This window comes from Galeopterus variegatus, unplaced genomic scaffold (genome assembly GCF_000696425.1).
Source record: "Galeopterus variegatus unplaced genomic scaffold, G_variegatus-3.0.2 Scaffold2193, whole genome shotgun sequence".
In the NCBI taxonomy this organism is placed as follows: Eukaryota; Metazoa; Chordata; class Mammalia; order Dermoptera; family Cynocephalidae; genus Galeopterus; species Galeopterus variegatus.
This window is the reverse complement of record NW_007728304.1, coordinates 258,668-280,581: the sequence shown is the minus strand read 5'-3', so window position 1 is coordinate 280,581 and position 21,914 is coordinate 258,668. Positions and strand designations below refer to the sequence as shown.

The window sequence follows — 21,914 nt, the reverse complement described above, 5'->3', positions numbered from 1 at the left end:
CTGTTGCTTTGCTCTCCACGGATTTGTCACCCCACTTCCCCTGGGTGACAGAGCCACAAAGGATTACTCAAAGCCCATCTCTTCCGAGCAGTGAGAAGCCTTGAAGTGGTTAACTTCCCTGGAACCCTCAACCGAGAGGCATTACTTCCTTGGGAAATTAACCCCAAATTGGGGTTCTCTTCCTGCATTTATTTTCTAGACCAGGAAGTTATAGGAAGAGAAATAGGTGGGGTTTTGCTAAGCACAGTTTAACAAGCTTTAACAATAGAAGCTGGTAACATTCAGTGAAACAAGTCAGATGACATTCCATTAAGCAATAAAATGATTCACTAACAAAGGCCTAAGTTAGCAAACATTTGTTCTCCCTCTAGCAGTTTTCCAGCAACTTAGATATCAATCAGTAACTAATCTGTCTTTGAGCCAGCAAACTTGCTGTGCCATAGTTCTTGTCTTTCAACAGAGACTCAATAGCCTGGGGAAAATTTCCTGTCCTTGCAAGGTCAGTATTTGAAACTGCAAGGCTTTGGAAAACCAGGCCCTGTGAAGTACATGTGTTTTATGCATACTCCACAGGTCTCCAGTTTAGTTGGTCTGGATTGTGACCTGAGGAATTACAGGTTCTCAGTTGATGATGATGATGATCAGGAGAAGGGCTCATTTTAGGAACCATTTCTGTGAGGTGTTGGGAACACAATTTATTTTTCAAAAAGCTTTTATTTTTGGAATTTTTAGTGGAATTTTAGTATTGTGTATAATTATTTAATATAAATATATTTTCAATCTCTTAACAGAAAAACTGTAGACATTAAATTTAACAGAGTTTATTTGAGCAAAGAACAACTCATGAATTGGGCAGCACTCAGAACCAGAAGAGGCTGAGAGAGCTCACCTAGCAGAATGAGCAGGGAGCTTTCATAGGCTGAACGCTGAAGTAGAGAAATCATCTGATTGGTTACAGCTAGGCGTTTGCCTTATTTGGACATGGTTTGATCAGTTGGCTGCCTGTGACTGGCTGAAGCTTAGCTGTTTGTTACAAAAGTATACTCCTAAGTGAAGTTTCTGTTTACATACAAAGGTAGGTTGTGGTTTGTGGTGTAGGAACTCAAAGTAGGGAGACATTCTTAGGCCAGTGGCCTCCTCCTTATTTAATTTAACAAATCCTAATACATAAGTGTGCAAATAAGATGGGGCAAATAGGGCTTAAGAAAAGGTGTACAAATAGTATTTGTTTTTATTTTGATTCTGGTCAATAAATTTAATAATGATAACAAAAGAAATAATTTTGTTAAGAACTTGAACAATCCAAAAGATGGTACCATAGAGCTTGATTTTTTTCCTTTCCTTTCTTTTTTGCTATAGAAAGTATTAGTTTCTTCCAGCATAAAAAATGACTGTTTTACTGTCTGTTAGCCACCCTGTAGTATAGCACAGCACTTTATAGAGGGAATGGCTAAATTCTATTATGTTTCAGACTTCAGAAATTTAAACATTTACCCAATATTTTGGTATACAGTAACATGAAAATGAGTATTACTGAGTGGTTCACCACATACTTGATCAAAATTATGTAATATTATGTCATTCCATTTCTGAAAGAAACAATTTTTTAATGAATAGATATTTGAATGAATAGTTCAGTCTGCTTCCTAAGAAAACAAATTTTTAAGTTCTTTTGCCCTTTATTTTAAACATCTGTGGTCACATTTTCTCAAGCTAATATATAACACAGGCACATTTGTTTAAAAATTAAAATTAATTGGTGTAGATGTAGAACAGCAGAAAATCCTTTTATTTTTATTTCACACATGTAGTACCACTCTCATTTCCCTCCCCAATTGAATTGGATTTAAAGAATGTTTAAGTTTCTTTCTTCTCCTTCATTCTTTCCTTTCTTCCATCTTTCCATCTTTCCTCCCTTCCTCCCTCCCTCCCTTTCACCCCCTCTTGTATTTTATAGTAGAAACAAAGTTGGCCACCCCAAGCCAACTCAGAACATGGGCTCAATATGGTATTGTTTTTGTGTTTCTCAAAGTATTCTTAAGATGCTGCTAGCGAAAGGGTTTTGTGATTGTAGGAGACCAGAATATGCCATCCCAAATATGCCACTTCGACATAGGGATTATTTTGAGTAGGTTGTTTTGAGTAATAGCAGACACAGGAGAAGCCCTGAAAACAGCAAAAGTTACCTTTTTGTAATTTACACCTATAAAGGAAATCTTTGGTACGTTCTGGATGTGACCTACGCCATCTTGGATGTGACGGACGCCATTTTACACACACAGCACAAAATGGCCACTAGCTTTTCCCTTATGAGAAACCTCATGGTTTCTGAGAAGTAGGAACTCCTCCACACGAGCACCAAACCCCTCCCTGATTATGTCAGCCTTCCTTACAGTCTATAGCTCTCCCACCCGCAGGCCCGGAGCTGTCCTCCATTTTGAGAGCAGCCCGGAGGATTCCTTTCCTTTAATAAAGCTTGATCAGTATTGGGCATTTTGGCTCACTTTCTTTCAATCTCCATCTACCTCTCTGTACCAGAAAGAGAAGGATGACTGAATCACAAGAGACTCCTATCAGTAGAGAAGGCACCAATTTAAATCTGCAAAACAAACTACACTCTTATTTGCTGTGCTTTTTCTGGTCATCTCCCCATAACTTGCCTCCTCCACACCCTACTTTCTTTTAGTTGAAGATGCTATATAAGCAGGAGTTCTAGGCCACCCCTTGGAGAGTTCTCACTTTCCCATGGATATATCCCATATAACTTGAGTTATACATGTTAATAAAATTGTTTATTATTCTCTCGTTAATCTGTTTTTTTGTTACAGGGTCCAAGTAACAACTCAGAAGGGTAGAGGGAAAATTATTTTTTCCTCTGCTACTCTTGATCAGTAGTAGAAAATTAAAAGTTTGAAAGCATATTTTAGGAGTATGTTCTCTATTTTATTTATTTTTTTCAAGATATTAGAAGGCGTATGTTCTACTGAATAGAGAAGTAGGAATTGGAATGGAATAGAAACAATGAGTAATGAGCATATAATACCCAAGTGACTTTATTGGTACATAGAACAGCCACATGTAAAGTTGAATAGTGCTCAGTTAAATAGAAGCTACCGAATTAGCTTATGTTTAGCCACTGGTAATGTCATTTGAGACATGTCCTTCTTTATGAAAAAAAAATGAACAGTCCTCAATGATTGAATTATGTTAATATATTGCAAAGGTCTATTAGACATAATAGGCACTTTTTTCAGTTTTAAAGGGTATTCTCTTCTTGCTGCTGTTAGTGATAACTGTATAAGATGACATTTAAGAAACCATTTTTTTATTATAATAAAGTGCTAGATTTTTCTTAACAGCATTTAGTTACTTAATAGAACCTGAGAGCTGTCAAAGAAAAAATTACAGCATATTTAGTTTAAAGATATCAGTTGACTTTATTGCTATTCTAGAATTGGACAGCACTTCTTTCTGTAAAAATAGAATAAGTATTTCAATGAGTTGAGTAGAAGGGGGTGGTTTTATATTTTGAAGAAAGCAGATACAAATAACAAAAAGAGGATTGGTCATTTTAAAGTTACTTTCCTTGCAAGGTGGGGACAGGGAGACAGAACAGTAGAAAGATAATTGATTGGTTAACATCAGGTTACTTCAGGTTATTTTTTCTTGTAAGGATTAAAACAGAGGAAACTTCATTATCATGCCAATTGAAGATTAAAACTGGCTTGTTTGGGAAATTGGCTGTTCTCTCTCGCTCCTATTTCTTGGAAGATTAGATAACTTAGTTTTGGTTTGGTGATGTGAAACCCAGCATAAGTGACTCCATTTTGAATTTTAGTCTGTTGATTCCTAGTGCAGTTTAGTCCAAAACAATGGCTTTCTATAATTTTTATTTAACAGAGCTTATGAAAGAAGAGATGAAATAATTTTATTAATTAATTTAAGATGTTTAGAGAAATTTTGAGTTCAGCTTACTTTGGTATAGTTCCCAACCCCATGTCATTTAAATCTCACATTTATAAAAAAAATTATTAAATTCTTTAAGATATGAAAAGAGACTCCTGTAAGACTGAAATATTAGTAGCAGGAGCTGTGAGAGGAAAAACAGAAGGAAATTTCTCTTGCATCTCTAAGTGTGTAGGGTATGTACCTATATGCATTCATTTTTAATCTATGTTCACTGTTGAACTTCCTCCAAATGTGGATTGATATCTTGTTTTTCTTGATAGGGAGGGGTAGTTCTCTCTTCCCCAAATGGAATTCTTTCTACTTAAGATTTCCTTCTTTCTTATTAGGGGAGAGTTAGGATTACTTTTAGTTACAGAGTTTCTCATAGTAAATTTTTAGGGTCATTTAGTTTCGTAATGAGCCTTTTTCATAGGCAAGCATTAAGATATATTATTTTTCGAAGATGTAATGCGTCATTCTCTAATGGATATTTCTGTGCTGCTTGGCAGTCTACCTCAGGTGGTCTGTTAACTCTGTCTCACCACTTGTCTGTCTTATTAGACAGAACCCTTTGTTCTCCTCCTTGCTGGACCCCCTTCCCCTTCCATTTAGCTCAGGAATATCTTAAGTAGAGAACTGTGGAGTGCTTCCATTTCCTTACCAAGAACCTGGCTTCACTGTCTTCCCTCCTCCTCTGCCCATTTTAAAATATTGAGTTCTGGGAAATAGAACTTCGACTTCCTAGGACTCTGGGTATTCTTGGCAACTTTTTACAGACTTGCAGATTCCCAGATCTACAGAGGAGTCCTTTTCCTCTTCCCTTGGCCATTTCCTGTGGTCATATTGGTCAGGTTTTTGGTTCATTTTGTTTTTAATTGTGAAGTCATCCTAGATTCTAGGTCAGGTGGTAGGCACCTCTCCCTGGTGCTATTCTCATCCTGCCTTCATTCCACTCCCACCATGTTGAGTTGGATGATTTGTGCTCTAGAGGGTTCTTTTGCTTATATTGAAGCATCAAACTATCTCACAGAGAAGAAGGGGGGAAGGGAGCTCCTCTTGCCCATAAAATAGTCTGATTCCCCTAAGGGTCTATGGTCATATGAGGTTTGAAACTATCTAGAGGCTCATTATGACTTTAGCTGTTACACATTTGAGATTGTTCTCAGCTATTTTACCCAAGCAGCAAAACTTACTAGATGCCCACTATGAACTAGATACTGGTTAGGTTCTGGGAATAAAACAGTGAACAAGGCAGACATGTTTTCTTTCCTCATGCAGTTTACTGTCTAAACAGGCAAATACAGGGAGGTCTTGAAATACATAAAAGAGTACCAGCCTCATCTATGTGTATATGAGTGAGTAGTTTAGTGGTGGGGGTGGTGTAGGGAAGGCATCATGGAGGAAACTATATTTAAGCTGAGACTTAAAGAAGGAGAAGTTAGCCAGGGAAGAAAAAGTTGGGTATTGTAGAGAAATGGAGTGTGGTTGGAGCAAGTGTGTAAAGGTTTGGTGCAGTCTAAAGCGACATTGTGAGAGTGAGCAGATAATAGCTTGTGTGAAAATGAGCTGAGAGAGAGAATGCATATTTGAGGAAAGTTCAGTCTTGGAGTATGAAGGAGATAGGGGTTAAGTTCTGAGGCTAGAGAGGGTAAGCAAGAAGCCAGATCAGTACTCTTATATAAGACATGAGAGCCATTTAAGTGCTTTTAGCAGGGGCAATGACTAGTTTTGCATTTGAGGGAGAGAACTCTCTTGTGGGAAGAACAGATTGGAGGGGGGTAAGATTGGAGGTAAAGAGATTATTTAGGAAGCTATTGGAGGGATCCAGAAGAGAGACTGGGGTGATTCGAGACAGGGTAGACATAATGAAGGGGTGTAAAATTAGATAGATGTAAGAAAGATTTAGGAAGAGACTTGGGATTTGATGATAGATATGAAGGACAAAGGGGAGAAGGTGGCAAGATTTCCAGACTGGGCCATGGACTGAATGGTGGCACTGTTTATGAAGATTCGAGAGGAAGAGTGGCTATGCAGAGGGCTGGGGAGGGTGAAGAGAAATGAGTTTAATTTGGGGCTTGTTAAGTGTGAGGTGCCTTTGGGCTATCCATATAGGAGTGTTTTGTCTGAACAAAAGTGTTTTGTTGGTTGTGCAGGTCTGAAACTCAGGTTGCTGCCTGGGCAAGAAATGTAACTTTCAGACTCATGTAGGTGCAGAGTGCACTATAATGGATGCTTCTGTAATATGAATTAACTCTTAAGTGGTTGGTAAATGGGGAAACGATGTTAGAATAATCCAGAAGTCATATTGGTACATAGGCAGTTTTTTGCTAGGCAGGGGGAGATAAGATATCGGGAATAGATACATAATCTTTAGCTAGACACAGAAAAGTGCTTAGCTCAGTGTACAATGAACAGGAATTCTATGTATTTTTTTTTTTTTTTAAGATGACCAGTAAGGGGATTTTAACACTTGACTTGGTGTTGTCAGCACCACGCTCTCCCAAGTGAGCCATGGGCCATCCCTTTATAGGTATACGAACCATGGCCTTGGTTTTATTAGCACCACACTCTCCCAGTTGAGCCATGGGCCGGCCCTTGTATTTTAAGAAAATTAAAAGAAAACAAACAAATGCCTATTTCTGGGGCACCTTCCACCATAAGGTGAATCCCCAATTCTTGATACACGGGGTATTTAACTGGCTCACAGCTGCACTTCTGCCTTCTTTCCACTTTATTTTTCTGTACTTTAAATATCTGCTGTGGTAGTCTTTGTTCATGCTGAACTGCCTAATTGGATGGTCTAAATCCGGTCCCTAGGACTGTTTATGGTTTTTATTAGCACAAAGATTACAAAGTTGCTTAGGTTCTGAGCAGACTGCCCCAATGCTATTTTTCTTATAAGCTCTGTCATGAGGGCTTTTTCAGGGACTCATTGTGTTACAGTGGAGATGCCTTGTATTGAAAATCTGTCAGTAGAAAAAATTATGCAAGGAAATGTGACAGAAGCAGAGTGACAACATTCCATCCTAGGATGGAATCAAAAAAACACCAATGTTTACTGGCCAGGAACAGAAAAAAGAGCCCATAAAAGACACTGAAGAAAAAGAAAGGGGGCCTGAAAGATAGGAGGCAAACCAGAGGAGTGGACTTGTCTTGAGAACCTTCAAGTTGGCTTCTGTGCTCCAGAATCTTTCACAGTTTCTTTGCTTTGTGATAAAGAATACGTTTCAGGCTTGTCTTGCACATTTCATTCTCCGTACTAAAATCAGCTGTTTGACTAAGGCAGCCCTGGTTACTTTTAGTAGAAAATGGTGGTTATCAGTCACAGTCTGCTGGGGACCGGTAGATTGGTAACTGTCTCTACGCCTTTTCAGTGAAGAGAACTAAGAATATTTTGTTAAGAGAAAATAAATCCTGAGTTCAGTATTTCTTAATCAAATTTAAGTTTTTATTTCTTTAATAATTGTCTTTTTTCTTATGTTGAAAATCTTTTTAAAATGACATTAACATTGTTACAAATTTGCTTTATCTTAATGTATATAATGATTTCAGAGTAACAGGACCAATGTTATTACTAAGAATATACTTGAAATAATTGCTCTGTTTGTACTATCTCATATTTTAATGACTTAGCTTTTTTATATTTTTACAAAATATTCAAGCTGGTTTTCACAGAACAACTCTTCATTTTTATACTCATATCAAATGAGTTTATATGTTATATATTATATATTAATAGTGTTCTATATTATATATTAATATATATTAATAGTGTTTATATATTATAATTTTATATATTTAAATATATAGTTTATATATTAATAGTGTTTAATGTGCATACTTTAACAAGTACAACTAGCATAAACAGATTGGAAAAAAATATGACTGACATTTGGTAAAACATTAACAGGTTAGAGAGAAGTATACCAGAAAGTAGCTATCAGGATGCTGTGAACATCAATTAATATATTTTACTGAGTTAATGGAAATCCTTTGTAAATCAGAGGTTAGTCAGGAATACTCCTACTATAATAATCCTTCTCGTTTGAGTATATGATATAAGGCAGTGGTTTCTTAGAACTTCTCCCTTTAAACTTTTATTAAATATATATTACTGAAATACATTAGTCTAGTGACCCATGTACAAACATAATTCATAAATAAATATGCATATATTGGGGGAATGTGCTCATGGAGGTAAAAACCATGAGTATGAATCTTGGAGATATGTATTTTTAAGACTTATTTCAAATATATATTTTAATGTATGATGTTGTACCAGAAATCATATTTTTTACTGCTTGGCTTTTTTTATTTAAGGTAAAACTAGCAGGGAGGCTGGGAAAAGGTTGGTGGATTGGTACAAAATTACAAAGTTATAGTTAGATAGGAAGAATAAGTTCTGGTGCCCTAAGGTGACAATACCTAATATTGTATTGTGTATTTCAAGATAGCCAGAAAAGAGGATCTTGAATGTTATAACCACAAAGGAATGATAAATGTTTAAGTGATAGATATGCTAACTATTCTGATTAGATAATTATATATGTGTGTATTGAATAACAAATTGTAAGTGAAACTATACCTCCAAGAATGGTAGACTGTTAATACATAAATAGGTTCAATGTTTTTTCCTCAATTGTTTGTTGTTGTTGAATATCATTTTTGTCTAAAAATAACATGAATTGTATGTATTTGATAGCACGATAAAAACTATCTGGCTGGCCTATGTATATTAGTCTCTTAAAATATATTATTATTATAATCAATATATTGTACGTTAATTTGCAACAGTAGCTTATTAATATATTAACTTTAATGTGAGAAGCATAATAGAAAGTCTTTGTTTTTACTGTGCAGTCAGCCGATCTGACTGTTAATCTAATGCTAATGGTCCCAGAGATACATTATGAAACTTTTTATAGTTATGATACTCACTTTATACCATAGTGAAAGCAAGTGTCTACACCTCTTTCAGAGCATCATTTATACTCTTGAGTGATGGTAAGAGAAAACTCTCACATACTCTCCAATACTGTGATGCGGTGTTCATTCTGGACAGGAGCTTACTCATGCTCTCTGATTAGAATTTAAATCCATGACCCTTTGTGTAAGTGTTAGTCACATCACCCTATTGTATGTCTTTTCCAGTTTCTTGTTTTCTTAACTGTGATTATCAGCTCTGTTTACTTTGTAACATCTACTTTTCAAGCACCAAATTTAGTTGTTTATTTGTGTCCATGTTTGTGTGTTGGGGGATTAATTTTGCCATCAATATAAATCATGTGTGCTTGACTATGTCTTAAATTAACTTTAAATATCTTTATAATGATTAGTTTTTAAAAATTAATATTGCCTTTTGTCTAGAATAGTAATATCTGGAAATATGCAAGTTAATGCTTATTCCTAGTTCCTGATTAACATATTTGAAGGATTTAATTGACCCTCTTAAAAAAATTGTAATTAGATCTTCTTTAAAACCCTTAAAACTATGCCAGCTTTTCCCTGATGTTGTAACAGTCTGAAATTCATCTATGTCTCTTAATTTTAAGAAAAAGTCTTAGATTACCTAATTTTTACCTTTAAGGCTGCCAAAAATTTAAATAAGTATGTTGCTCATTGTTATGGTGACAGAGTATGAGTTTGACTGCATTTGTATACTTGTTCCATTTTTGTTCACCTGTTATTTATGCTTGTTCATATAATATTCTTTATAGTAGGTTATGTTACTATACAAAGATGATTGTTTAATAATAATCCAATCAAAAAACAAAGACTGCCAGAGTGCTTAGGGCAGCATCTGTGTAAGGTACAGACGGATTAAATGTAAAAGAAAGAAAAAGAAGGCATACTAATACTAAAAGAAATACTGTAAGAACACTATAAGAAATACTAAAAGAAAGCTGGTATAGCTGTTTTATTACCAAATGAGGTACATTTTTTGGCAAAAATTTTAGTCAAAAATGGAACATTTTATAATTGTAGAATGGTTACATATAACATCTAAATTTGAATGTCCTGTGAATCTCTTTCTATTGTATATTGTTTCTCTTTGGTTTTAGTCATGTGGTCTTTTCTCATATGTTGGATTATTTTTAATTTAGTTATTTGTAATTGAGGATTAAAAATGTAGAGATTACTTGAGCCCTAGGATGACATCTTCCTGGTAGATGTTTAGGTTGTGGGTACTAACATTCCCAGCTCATCTCAGTCTAGTCAGAAATGGGAAGATTTGAAGCTGGGCTTCACTCTGAATCCAGGCCGCCCTAACTCCTAGGGTATAGACTTTAGGGCCCAATTTGGGAAGCTCTAAATTCCAGTTTTTGCTTCTTTAGCAGATAGGGCTTAGCTCAGTCCATTGAAAACTCTGTTCAGCTTTTCACCCTCTTAAGATCACTGGGGTCAGATTCTGAAAATAATTTTATTGACTGTAATAAACTGTGAAAGATACTTTATAAGCACTTGTCTAAAACTCACTTTAAAACAGTATGAAGCTGAACTGAATTATCCAGTGAGTTCCATAGCACACTATATGACACTAGTACTAAAACTGAGAAATGAAAGGAACAAACCTCTGCCTGTCTAAAATAACTCTACTGATGTGATATTTTCATACATTTAAAAATGACTCATCTTGTAAAAAAGTGGAAAGCCCTAAAAGGGAAAATAGACTCGTGTTCAGACTTTACCTTTATATATAAATATTTAATAAAGGGGAATATAGTCTTGTGTTATTTGTGGAATTCAAAGTTATTTACAAGGGGTAGGGCAATAGGTAGAGAAGTTATGGTTGAGGCTGGGTCAGCCAATGAGGCCTGGAGATCTACCTGCTGGGTAGCTCCAGACTGAGGCAGCTCTTCTCAGTCCTAGGGCTCAATAGACCATAGTCTGAAAACGGTTAATCCAGTCCAGCCCTTACTTTTAAAATTCTTAGCAACACATTCCTGAACACTAGTCACTTTTAGTTATAATGTGATAAACTAAAAGTGGACAGTAGAATATAAGGCAAAGGCTCTTAAAGTCATACAAGAAATTATATTAATATGACTAGTGTTTTATTTTTATGAGAATTTGTAAGATTTCATATAGTCTTGAAGAGTATGCAGTCTAATTTGGGTTAATAGTGTTGGTTGAATATGTCCTAATTGCATACCTATAACATAAATAATCATATTTGACTATACAGAGTGTATCTAACATTGTGGATATAATTTATAAATGTTGACACCAAAGCAAGTAGGTAGTGACTGCAGAATGTTCATTTCCATGTTTATGGATATGATCTTTTAAATTTTAAGCTTAGCATATAGTACACAAAGTTCATAAGAAAGTGCATGTATTTCTGAGTGTTTTCTTAATGAAAGGCTTAAAAGTTTTAAGAACTTATATGAGGATACCTCAAAAAGTTTGGGACAAGTAGGGTGAAAAGATAATATGAATCTTCCTGTGAACTTTTTGAAGTACCCTTGTAAATGGTTGAACTGAGTGTGAAAACATGTAAAGGAATTGAGGAAATTGTAATGGAAAATTAAAAGAATCAGGTAGAAATGAGGCCCTTTTTTATTTAGCTAACACTTACAGAACTCTTAAGTGCCTGTCATTGTTCCAGATACCTTACATGTTTTAACTCATTTAACTGTGTGACGTCAAAGATGGAGTAAACTGATTGAAGTGAACAAAGTGAGAAAAACATAAACAATCAAATAGAAGTTCTGAGTAATGTGAAAAGAGGAAATATATGTTACAATGTGAAAAACTGACATAAACTTGAATGCTTTGTCATCATGTGTCTCTCTCATTTAATCTTATTCAGATATGTGTGGTGTTCAAAGATGACTGTTGTTTGCCCTTTTCAGTGACGTTCAGCAAGTCAGGGATAGGGACTTTCAGCCAAATCTTTTTATTTTCTGAAAGTGTTTTTTTTTCTGAAAGTGACCAATTTTTAAGTTATATAATTGGCCCTATTTAATGTCATATCTGAGAAAAATAGTGTTGCTAATCTTATTTGATGAAATATGTAAATGAATAAAATGTGTTAATATTATCTTCAAAACTACTGAAATTTGCTAGTGCCTTTCTGATTGTTGGCAGCACTAACAAGAAACACTCAGTGGTTCTTGGAAGAGTCAGTATTCTATAATGCTGCGTCCATTTTGAAATGAGAGGGCATTGGTGAAGAGGACATGAAGCAAATCATAGAATACTGATTAAAAACATTTTAGCCAAAACAAATTTATTTTGGATATCAGGGATTCCCATATATTTTATCCAGTAAGTTCATCTTAAATTGTTTGAAACAAATGCCTGTGGAATATAAAGAAAATTTACTTGCTTTGTAATGGTTGTGAACATGTGAATTTATGTTTTTTCAAACCAAATTTTTTGTATTATTTCCCTAGGGAGTTGGTCTCTCAATTCATGGACAATTCCGAGTGGCTACTGAAACGTCTCTTTTTGCAATGCCAGAAACAAGAATAGGTAAAAAAAACAGAAATTTTTCATAATTACTTTTAGAATCATCTTTTGATACATTTTACATTATACTATTGTATTAGTCCATGTCTGTTGCTTATAACAAAATTGCTGAAACTGGGTGATTTATGAAGAAAATGAAATTTATTGCTTACATTTTCAGAGGCTGGGAAGTCCAAAGTCCAGGGAACACATTTGGTGAAGGCCTTGGTGGTGGCGAGTGATTCAGGGGTCCCACGTGGCAGAAAATGGCAGAGCAGAGAGAGAGAGAGACTCTCACATGGCTCTCCTTTTAAAGCCCTCAGAACCACACTCATGACCACCATTATTAATCCATTCACTATGGCATGGTTCAACAATGTAATCACCTCTTCAAGGCCGCACCTTTCAATTACCATAATTGGATTTCCCACCATCAACAGTTACAGTGGGGATTAAGCTTTAATGTATAGACTTTGGGTGATACAATTCAATCAATCCATTGCAACTATGATGAAGGAATTGATAGAATCTTGCAAGGGATTCTATCAATTGTTGCAAGGGATACAACAATGAAAAAGTTTTTTGAAAGAAATTAAACAAAAAAGAAGTTAAACAGGAAGATACCTAAAAGCTCAATAATTTTATCTGAAAATACAAAAGAAGAATATTTAATTGGAGATACTATCACACTGTAGTTAATTTTAAATTAAAGGTTATTAAGGGAATATTCTTGCATTTAGATCTGTGACCCATTTTGAGTTAATTTTTATATATGGTATAACATATGAATCAAAGGCATAGATCAAAGTTTATGATTTTGTATATGGAAATACAATCATTCCAGCACCAGTTGTTGAAAAGTCTATTGAGTGTCCATTGAATTGCCTTTGTACCTTTGTCAGTTGTCTGTATTTGTTGATCTTGGTGCCAACACCATGTTATCTTGATTACTGTTGCCTTATAATAAGTCTTCAAATCAGGTAGTTATAATCTTCCAACTCATTCTCTTTTCCCCCCAAGTTGTTTTGGCTATATAGATTCTTTGTGTTTCTATATAAATTTTAGAGTGAGTTTGTCAACAAAAAAGCCTGGGATTTTGATTTTTCTTTTAGACGGGAGAAGAAGCCAATGCAATGGCTAGTCTTTTTTGTAAAGAGGACACTTCATAGCACATTTTGAGTAAGTTAGTGCAGGGGCTCAATGGGCCAACTGGTGGGGCACCAGCTTGTAATGAATTCCACAGTTAGGGCATTGCTGGGTATTGCCTTTGTGCAGCCAGAACCAGATGACTACTATTGTCCTCTTTACAGATGCAGCCCACTCTTCTCTTGTTGGTGATGGAGGGGACTAAATTAGGGTCTTCTCTGGTGCCTGAAGCTGCCTTTGAGGGTAATATATTGTATGGGTCTAGTCCCTTCTGCACAGCCATCATGAGCTCCCTCTTCTCCCTCTTCAGCCCAATTGCTTGTTTGTCATCAGTCAGAACACCACCTTCTGACGCTGTGGAGCATACTGTGGCTGCCCTACTGGGACCGCGGGCCCTCAGGGCCTGTGCAGCGAATGCTCCAGCTCCGCAAAGTAACCTTGAAGCCATCACACCTGTAACCAGATTTTGATTTGATTTCTCTAGAACCTATAGATCATTTTAGGGAGAATTGACATCTTAATATTAAGTCTTCAGACCTATGAGCAAGGTATATTTCTCCATTTAAGTTGTCTTTAATTTCTTTCAGGTAAAGTTTTGTAGCTTTCAGTGTATAGGTCCTATATATCTTTTGTCAGATTTATCTGTATTTTATATTGTTTGATGATATAGTAAATGATTTTTAAAAAAAATTTTTAGTTCTGCTTGTTAGTTGCTAGTATATAGAAATACAATTGATTTTTCTATTGACTTTATAGCCTGCAAACTTGCTAAACTCACTTATTAGTGTTTATTTTGCAGATTCCACTGGATTTTCTAAATAGAGGCATGTCATTTACAAATAAGGTCAGTTTTAGGGCTGGCCGGTTAGCTTAGTTGGTTAGAGCATAGTGTTGTAATACCAAGGTCAAAGGTTTGGATCCCTGTACAGGCCAGCTGCCAAAAAAAAAAAAAAAAGTTCAATCTTACTTTTTCCTTTCTAATCTGATACCTTTTATTTCTTTTTCTTGCCTTACTGTACTGGGTAGAACTTCCAATACAATGTTGAACAGAAGTGATGAAAGTGGACATTTTTTCCTTGTTCCTCATTTTAGGGGGGAACGCATTCAATCTTTCATAGCTTTTTCATAGGTGCTCTTTATTAGGGTTAGGAAGTTTCTTTCTATTCCTGGACCGCTGAGGAGTTTTGTTTTGTTTTGTTTTTTACTAGAAATGGATTTTGAATTTTAAAATTTTTTTCTGCATATATGGAGATGATCATTGGTTTGTCTCTTTTAGCGTGTTAATGGTGAATTACTTTGATTGGTTTTTCAACATTAAACCAACCCTGCATTATTAGGAGAAATCTCCCTCATGTGTTACTGTTTTTATATTGGTTATATTGGTATTGTTGGCTTTGATTTACTAAAGTTTTATTTGGACTTTTTGCAGTTGTGTTCATGAGGGATTTGGTCTGTGATTTTCTTGTAATGTCCTTGCTTTGTTTGGGTATGAGGGTAATGTTGGCTTTATTTTCTAGAAAAGTTTGTGTAGAATTGGTATTATTTTTTCTATAAGTGTTTGGTAGAATTCCAACTAGTGAAGCCCTCTAGGCCTGAAATTTTCTTTGTGGAAAGGTTTTTAACTACAGATTCTTTAATTGATATATGACTATTCAAATTATCTATTTTTTTCTTGTACAAGCTTTGGTAGTTTGGGTTTTTCAAGGAGTTTTTCCAATTTATTAGTATAAAGTTGTTCGTAATATTCCCTTGTCTTTTTAATATCTGTAGAATCTGTAGTTGTGTCTGGACCTCTTGTTTTTGATCTTGGTCATTTGTGTCTTCTCACTTTTTTTCCTGATCAGTTTAGTTAGAGGTTTATTAATTTTATTGATCTCAAAAAACCAGGTTTTTGTTTTCATTTATTTTCTATTTTGTTGATTTCTACTCTGATATTTATTACTTCCTTTCTTCTACTTTGTTTCATTTGCTCTTCTTTTTCTAGTTTCATCAAGTGAAAGCTGAATTCATTAGTCTGAGACCTTGTTATAGAATTCTATTCTATCTGATTTTTAATTTCAGTACAGTTGGCCCTTCATATCTGTGGGTTCTGCATCCATATATTCAACCAACTGTGGATCGAAAATATTCGGAAAAAAAAAATTACATTTGTGCTGAACATGTGTAGATTTTTTCTTGTCACTATTCCCTAAACAATACAATATAACAACTGTTTACACAGCATTTACATTGTATTAGGTGTTGTAAATAATCTAGAGATGACTTAAAGTATATAGGAGGATGTGTATATCAAATACTACACCATTTTATTTCAGGGACTTGAGCTCCACTGATACTGAGGGATGACTGTACTTTAAAGATACTAATATGTCTTCACTTTTACATTTTTCCTATGAAAAGTCTGCTCTTTTCTTATCTTTGTTCCTCTGTAAGTAAGTGTCTTTTTATTTTCTCTGGTTGCTGTTAAGATTTTCTGTTGATTACGTGTTTGGGGTTTTTTTTATTATGATGTGCCTTGGTGTAGTTTTCTTCATATTTCTGATGCTTGCATTTATTGAGCTACTTAAGTTGACAGTTTCTGCAAAATTTGGAATATTTTTTCAAATATTTTTTTTCCATTCACCCCTTTTCAGGGACTCCATTTAAACTTATATTAGCTCACTCCTGCTTTGTTCATTTTTTTAAGTTTTCTTTTCTCTTTTTAATGTTATATGGTTTCTATTCTTGTGTCTTCAAGTTCATTAATCTTTTCTTCTACAAAGCCTAATCTACCCTTAATCCCATCCAGGTATTTTTCAGTTCATACATTCATCTCAGTATTCATCTCTAGAAGTATAATATGGGTTTGTTTGTTTTTTTTGTATCCTCTATGTCTCTACTTTTTGAACATATGGGATATGTTTATAATAACTGTGTTAATGTCCTTATCTGCTAATTCTTACGTTTATGTCAGTTCTGAGTCAATTTTGATTGATTTTTTTATCATCTCATTATGGGTATTTTCTGGCTGTTTAGATGGCTGGTAATTTTAGATTAGATTCTAGACATTGTAAACGTTACCTTATTGTGTGATGGATGTTTTTGTATTTTTATAAATATTCTTGCTTTCTTCTGGGATGCATTTAAGTTACTTGGAAATAGTTTGACCTTTTCAGATGTTTCAAATTTTGTGTTTTTTTAAAAAATGCAGGATTGAAGAAGTGCTCAGACTAGGGCTATTTATTTCACACTACTAAAGCAATATCCTTTATATTTACCTAACGTACCATGCATCATGCATTTTTCTAGTCTGGCTGGTGGGAACAGGCACTGTTCTCAGCCCTATGTTGGTTTACAGTACTGTTCTCTGTAATCCTTCCCTGTGGGCTTCTTTTCTTAGCCTCAGGTAGTTTTCTCACACACGTGTATTGACAGGTCGTAAGCTAAATACTTACAGGAGACCTCCTACAGATCTGCAGAGCTCTCTCTCTTTGCAGCTCTTTCCTCTTTGGTACTTTGTTCTGGGAATTCTAGCTGCCTTCGTCTCCCTGGACTCTAAGCTTCATCTAAAATGAGGGACTATGCTGGTCCTGGAAACTCTCTCAAGGCATTAAGCTGGAGCTATTTTAGGGTTTACCTTTTCGTTTTCTAATATCAGAGATTGCTTTCCTTCGTTGCCTGAGATCCAGTGTGTTGAAAACACTGTTATTTCATATGTTGTGTCTGTTTTTATAGTTGTTTCAGGTAGGGAGGTAAATCTGGTCCCTGTTACTCTATCTTGTTCAAAGTGTAAGTCTCCCAGGTGGACTTTAGCCTGGGTGGTTTAAGAGGCTTTGCAAGGAGATGTTCTTTAAGCTGAGATTTGAAAGACAAGGAGCCAGCTGTATTAAGATGTGAGAGTAGAATATTGTGGTGTTGAGAATAGTTCAGAGACCCTAAGGTCAGAATGAATTTCATCTCTTCAAGGAACCAAATGGAGGCAACCGTGTCTGAATCAAGGGCAGGAGTGATCTAATATGCTCTTGAAGGGGTACATGGGGGCTCTTGAAGAGGTAACCAGGGGCCTCTGGTGAAGAGTTTGGATTTGAAACTAAATATGATGGGAAGCTGTGGGAGAGTTTAAAACAGGGAGTGACATGATCTGATTTACATTTTAATACCATCATTCTGGCTGTTTTCAGGATAATAGATTATACGGAGGTGCCAGAGTGGAAGCAGTGAGATTTGTTAGGTCATTATGTTAGTCTAGAGCTATACTCTCTGGTCCTGTAGTCACTAGCCACATGTGGCTATTTAAATTTAAGTATAAATTAGTTAAGTTTAAATAAAATAAAGTCAGTTCCTCAGTTGCACCAGCCACATTTCAAGTCTTTAACAGCCTCATATGGCTAGTGGCTACCTATTGGACGGAACAAATTATAGAACATTTTCATTGTTGCAGAAGATTCTATTGGACAGCACAGGTCTAGAGAGAGGAGATTTTTGGCTTGGAGTAGTGTGGAGGTATAGAGATAAATAGAGTTGAATAGATTGGAAAAATGTTTGGGGGTTAACTGGCTTGCTGATATGATGAATTGGGAATAACTCCAAGGTATTTAGCCTGTGTTACTAGATGGATGAGGCCAATTAGGGAATAAGCAGTGTAATTGGAGGGATGTGAATCAAGAGCTGTGTTTTGCCATGTTATATATGAGATGCTTATTATCCATGTGATTATGTCTAGAAGGCAGATCTAAGACTTTGGTATTCAAAGGAGAAGGCATAACTAGATTCAGGAGTATATTAGTCTGCTATGGCTGCCATAACAAAATACTGCAGACAAGGTGGCTTAAACAACAGAAATTTATTTCTCACAGTTTTGGAGGCTGAAAGTCCAAGTCCGAGGTGTCAGCAGCTTTGATTTCTCCTAAGGCCTCTCTCCATGGCTTGTATATGGCTGCCTTCTTGCTGTGTCCTCACATGGCCTTTCTCTGTTTGCATACATCTCTGGTGTCTCTTGTTCTTATAAGGACACTAGTCCTGTTGGATTAGGGCCCTACCCTTCTGACCTCCTTTAACCTTAATTACCTCTTTAAACGTCCCATCTCCAAATAGAGTCACATTGGGGGTTAGGGCTTCAACATGAATTTTGGAGGGACACAAGTCAGTCCATAATAGGGAGTAATCAGCATATGGGTGCTATCTAAAGCCATAGGAGCTTTAAAATGTGTATATAGGGAGTGTGTATGTAGGGAAGAGGAGGTAGCCTAGTATCAAGCATAGGCACAGAAACATTTAGAGGCCAAGCAAAGAAAGTGGAGCCAGGGAGACTGGAAAGAAACAGCCATTGAGGCCAGGGGTGAGGGAGGAGAGAATGTGGTGCCCTGGAAGAGATGGAGGGTGTTTTCACTTGGGCAGAGTGCTGCTGAATCTCTGGGGCAGAAAGGGGTGAAAAATGTTGGGGAACTGAAAGACTAGTGTGGCTGGAGTATAGTGAGTGAGTAGTAAGAGATGTAACTGAAAAAGTGGTCATGTGTCTTGAAAACTTCGATGAAGGTGCTCATTTTAATCTAAGAGAAATAGGCAGCCATGGAAGGGTTTTAAGCAGTTGAATGCAAGACTCTGTTCCAGATTTGTTATTTTTTAATAGATTACTCTGGCTATTCAGTGGAGAACCATTTGGAGGAGTAATCAACAGGATGTAGTTTTTTTTTTGTTTTTGTTTTTTTTTTCCTTTTTGTCTTTTTTCGTGACCGGAAACGGATCGCAACCCTCAGTGTTGCACCCGTACCGGACCGGGATCGCAACCCTCGGTGTTGCGCCCGCACCTCGCTCAGCCAGTGAGCGGGCCGGTCTGTATGTGGGATCCGAACCCTCGGCGGGAGCGCCGCCGCACTTCCCAAGCGGTGCACTGTAGCAGTGCGCCACTGGGCTGGCCCCTGGATGTAGTTTTTGATGGGGTTTATGGGGATGGTATGAGAGAAAAAGGTGTGGAGGCTGGATGGTGTGTTCGTTATTGAGGTGGGTGTTCCTAGAGGGAGATGGGAGCAGGGAGGTCATGAGTTCAACTATAGACCTAGCTGATTTGAGGTACTAGGAGATATTTCTATTTACAGTAACATGCTGCTTTTAAGTCTAGGAACTTTTTGTCAAATAGAACTGGAAAGAATTTGAGTGCTTATATTTTTATCTCAACTTGATTAAATGAAGCAAGCTTAGAATAGATATATGGATTGTGAAACTAGAGGGTCACAATTGTTTAAGGAGCTCTTAAATATCAAAAAGTAGTATACTGCAATTATTTGTACATATCCTATTTTCAATTGTTCAGTAGACAGGGAATTTTAAAAATACTGATGATTAAGGAAAGTGTAAATGCAAGTGATTTTATTAGATATAAATTTGTCCATTTAATAGGACTAGTGGTTATTAATCTTTGAATATATCAAATATTAAATAATTGACTAAGTTTGAGAAATGATTTAAATGGTAATAATGAATTTTCCCATAATAAAAAAGCCCTTAGATATGTATGTATTTTCCTATGCTTACCATTTGGAAAGAAAATATTTAAAAACATTTTACCTATTTCAGAGGTTCTTAAAAAATAAGTTAGTGGTAAGAAAATTTAAGTAACATTATTGAATACTTCTTAGATACAAAATATTGTGCCATCAAAGACTTTACTGACTTCTCTAGAAGTGAGACATGAAGATTTGAAAAATATCCAAATTAAGTTAGCACAGTTTATAGCAAATCTTTTGTAAAATTGATGACATGGTATAGTACTAAGGTTTTCAGTATTTGTAATATAGATTCAAACTCCAAAAAGAAATGGCTTCTTAATCTAAAGAAAAGAGATTATATTCATCTTTTTCATTTGAATCATTATTCTCTTTTTGTTATATTTACTTACAGGACTATTCCCTGATGTGGGTGGAGGTTATTTCTTACCAAGACTTCAAGGAAAACTTGGTTACTTCCTTGCATTAACAGGATTCAGACTAAAAGGAAGAGATGTGTACAGAGCAGGAATTGCTACACACTTTATAGATTCTGAAAAGGTAATTGTTTGGATGTTTGCATTTTGTGTTGTTGGAATACAAATTACTGCATAGGGAGGCTCTATGAGTGGTTGAGATCACAATCTTTTGGTGGACATGGGTGTGAATCCTGGATCTACTGCTTATATCTGTGGGACCTTGGGGAAAGTTCTTAAGCTCCCTAATTCTCAGTTCCAAATGTGTAAAATGGAGATGGTGATACCGGGTTGTGGACTGTTTTGCCAGCTACCTTCAGTGAATATTTTTAAATGAATAATTAGAGTCTATAAATAAAACTAATGCCTTCTTTAAGAAAGCCTAATATATAAAAATCTAAATTTATGTATAAAATGATAGGCTTTTATTTTATAGAGTTTTTTTAAGGGTTCTCTTGGTTGTGTTTCCTCAGTGCATTTAAAATAATTGCGTTTGTAAAATGTGGTCTTAGGACTTTTCTAAAGCTTATCTGATACAATGAACACATGTTACTTTATCTTTTTTTAAAAAACAGTATGGCCAATTTTCTTAGCACAGGGCAGCTTAATGGCAAAGAAGATGCAGATAGCCCTAGTTTAAATCCTAGCTAGAATTTGGCCTCTTTGGCCTGCAGTTTTCCCATCTGCAAAATGGGGATGACAGTATTACCATAGTAGTTGAAACTCCTTGTGTTACATATAACACAACACTCATTTCAAGGTGGTTTTAACCCAGAGTTCTCACCATGAGACCTAGGATTTATTCTGCGCAACTAGCTTAGCCTCACCCTGACTGGACTGCCATATCCCACCCTTGAACCATGTGGGTGGGTGGAATACACTGACTGTCCTGTCCCAGGTAATGTGCTCTGTCCTTGGAGCTGTGGGGTAAAGTCAGCTTCCCTGGAAGCACATGGTCTTCAAATGAATATCTGATCTTCAGGGAAGAGTGTTTTAGGATAAGGGAAGGAATGTTATAATAATTAAATTAGAAACAGTAACTGACATGTAGTAAGCATTCAAATTTTTACTATTATTAATGTTTTAAACACAGCAATATTTTTCATTGAGAGTCTCTTTTTACATTACATAGGATGGCCCACCAGATCTGGATGGCCCATCACATCCACATGTCCACTTTATCACATTCTTCTGTTTTGGGTACAGCATTGACAGTTGGACTGTCGTACGAATCCGTAAGGACTATTAACAAATTATGATTTTTTATTTTCATTCATCCTCTTTGGCCTACCTGCTACTGAAATTAAAAAGCTTGATAGCATGAAAATGTATTGTTTGGTTGCTGATAGAATTCTCTTCAAAAACTTCATAAATTGGCTGTGAAAATTTTTTTTTTTTTTTTTTTTTTTTTTTTTTTTTTTTTTTTTTT

The 21,914-nt window shown here is 35.7% G+C and overlaps 1 protein-coding gene and 1 pseudogene across 1 annotated transcript in view; one reads left to right on the top strand and one right to left on the bottom strand.

Moving 5' to 3' along the window:
• Nucleotides 1–21,914, top strand: part of HIBCH (3-hydroxyisobutyryl-CoA hydrolase) — a gene marked incomplete at its 5' end in the record, with an annotated part of 71,279 nt that overhangs the window by 26,491 nt on the left and 22,874 nt on the right. The window contains 2 exons of the mRNA XM_008580893.1: nt 12,348–12,426; nt 20,425–20,570. Of these exons, the coding sequence (XP_008579115.1) occupies nt 12,348–12,426; nt 20,425–20,570 (225 nt within the window). The remainder of the gene's footprint in view (nt 1–12,347; nt 12,427–20,424; nt 20,571–21,914) is intronic.
• On the bottom strand, nt 13,600–13,996 carry LOC103597094 (annotated as a pseudogene).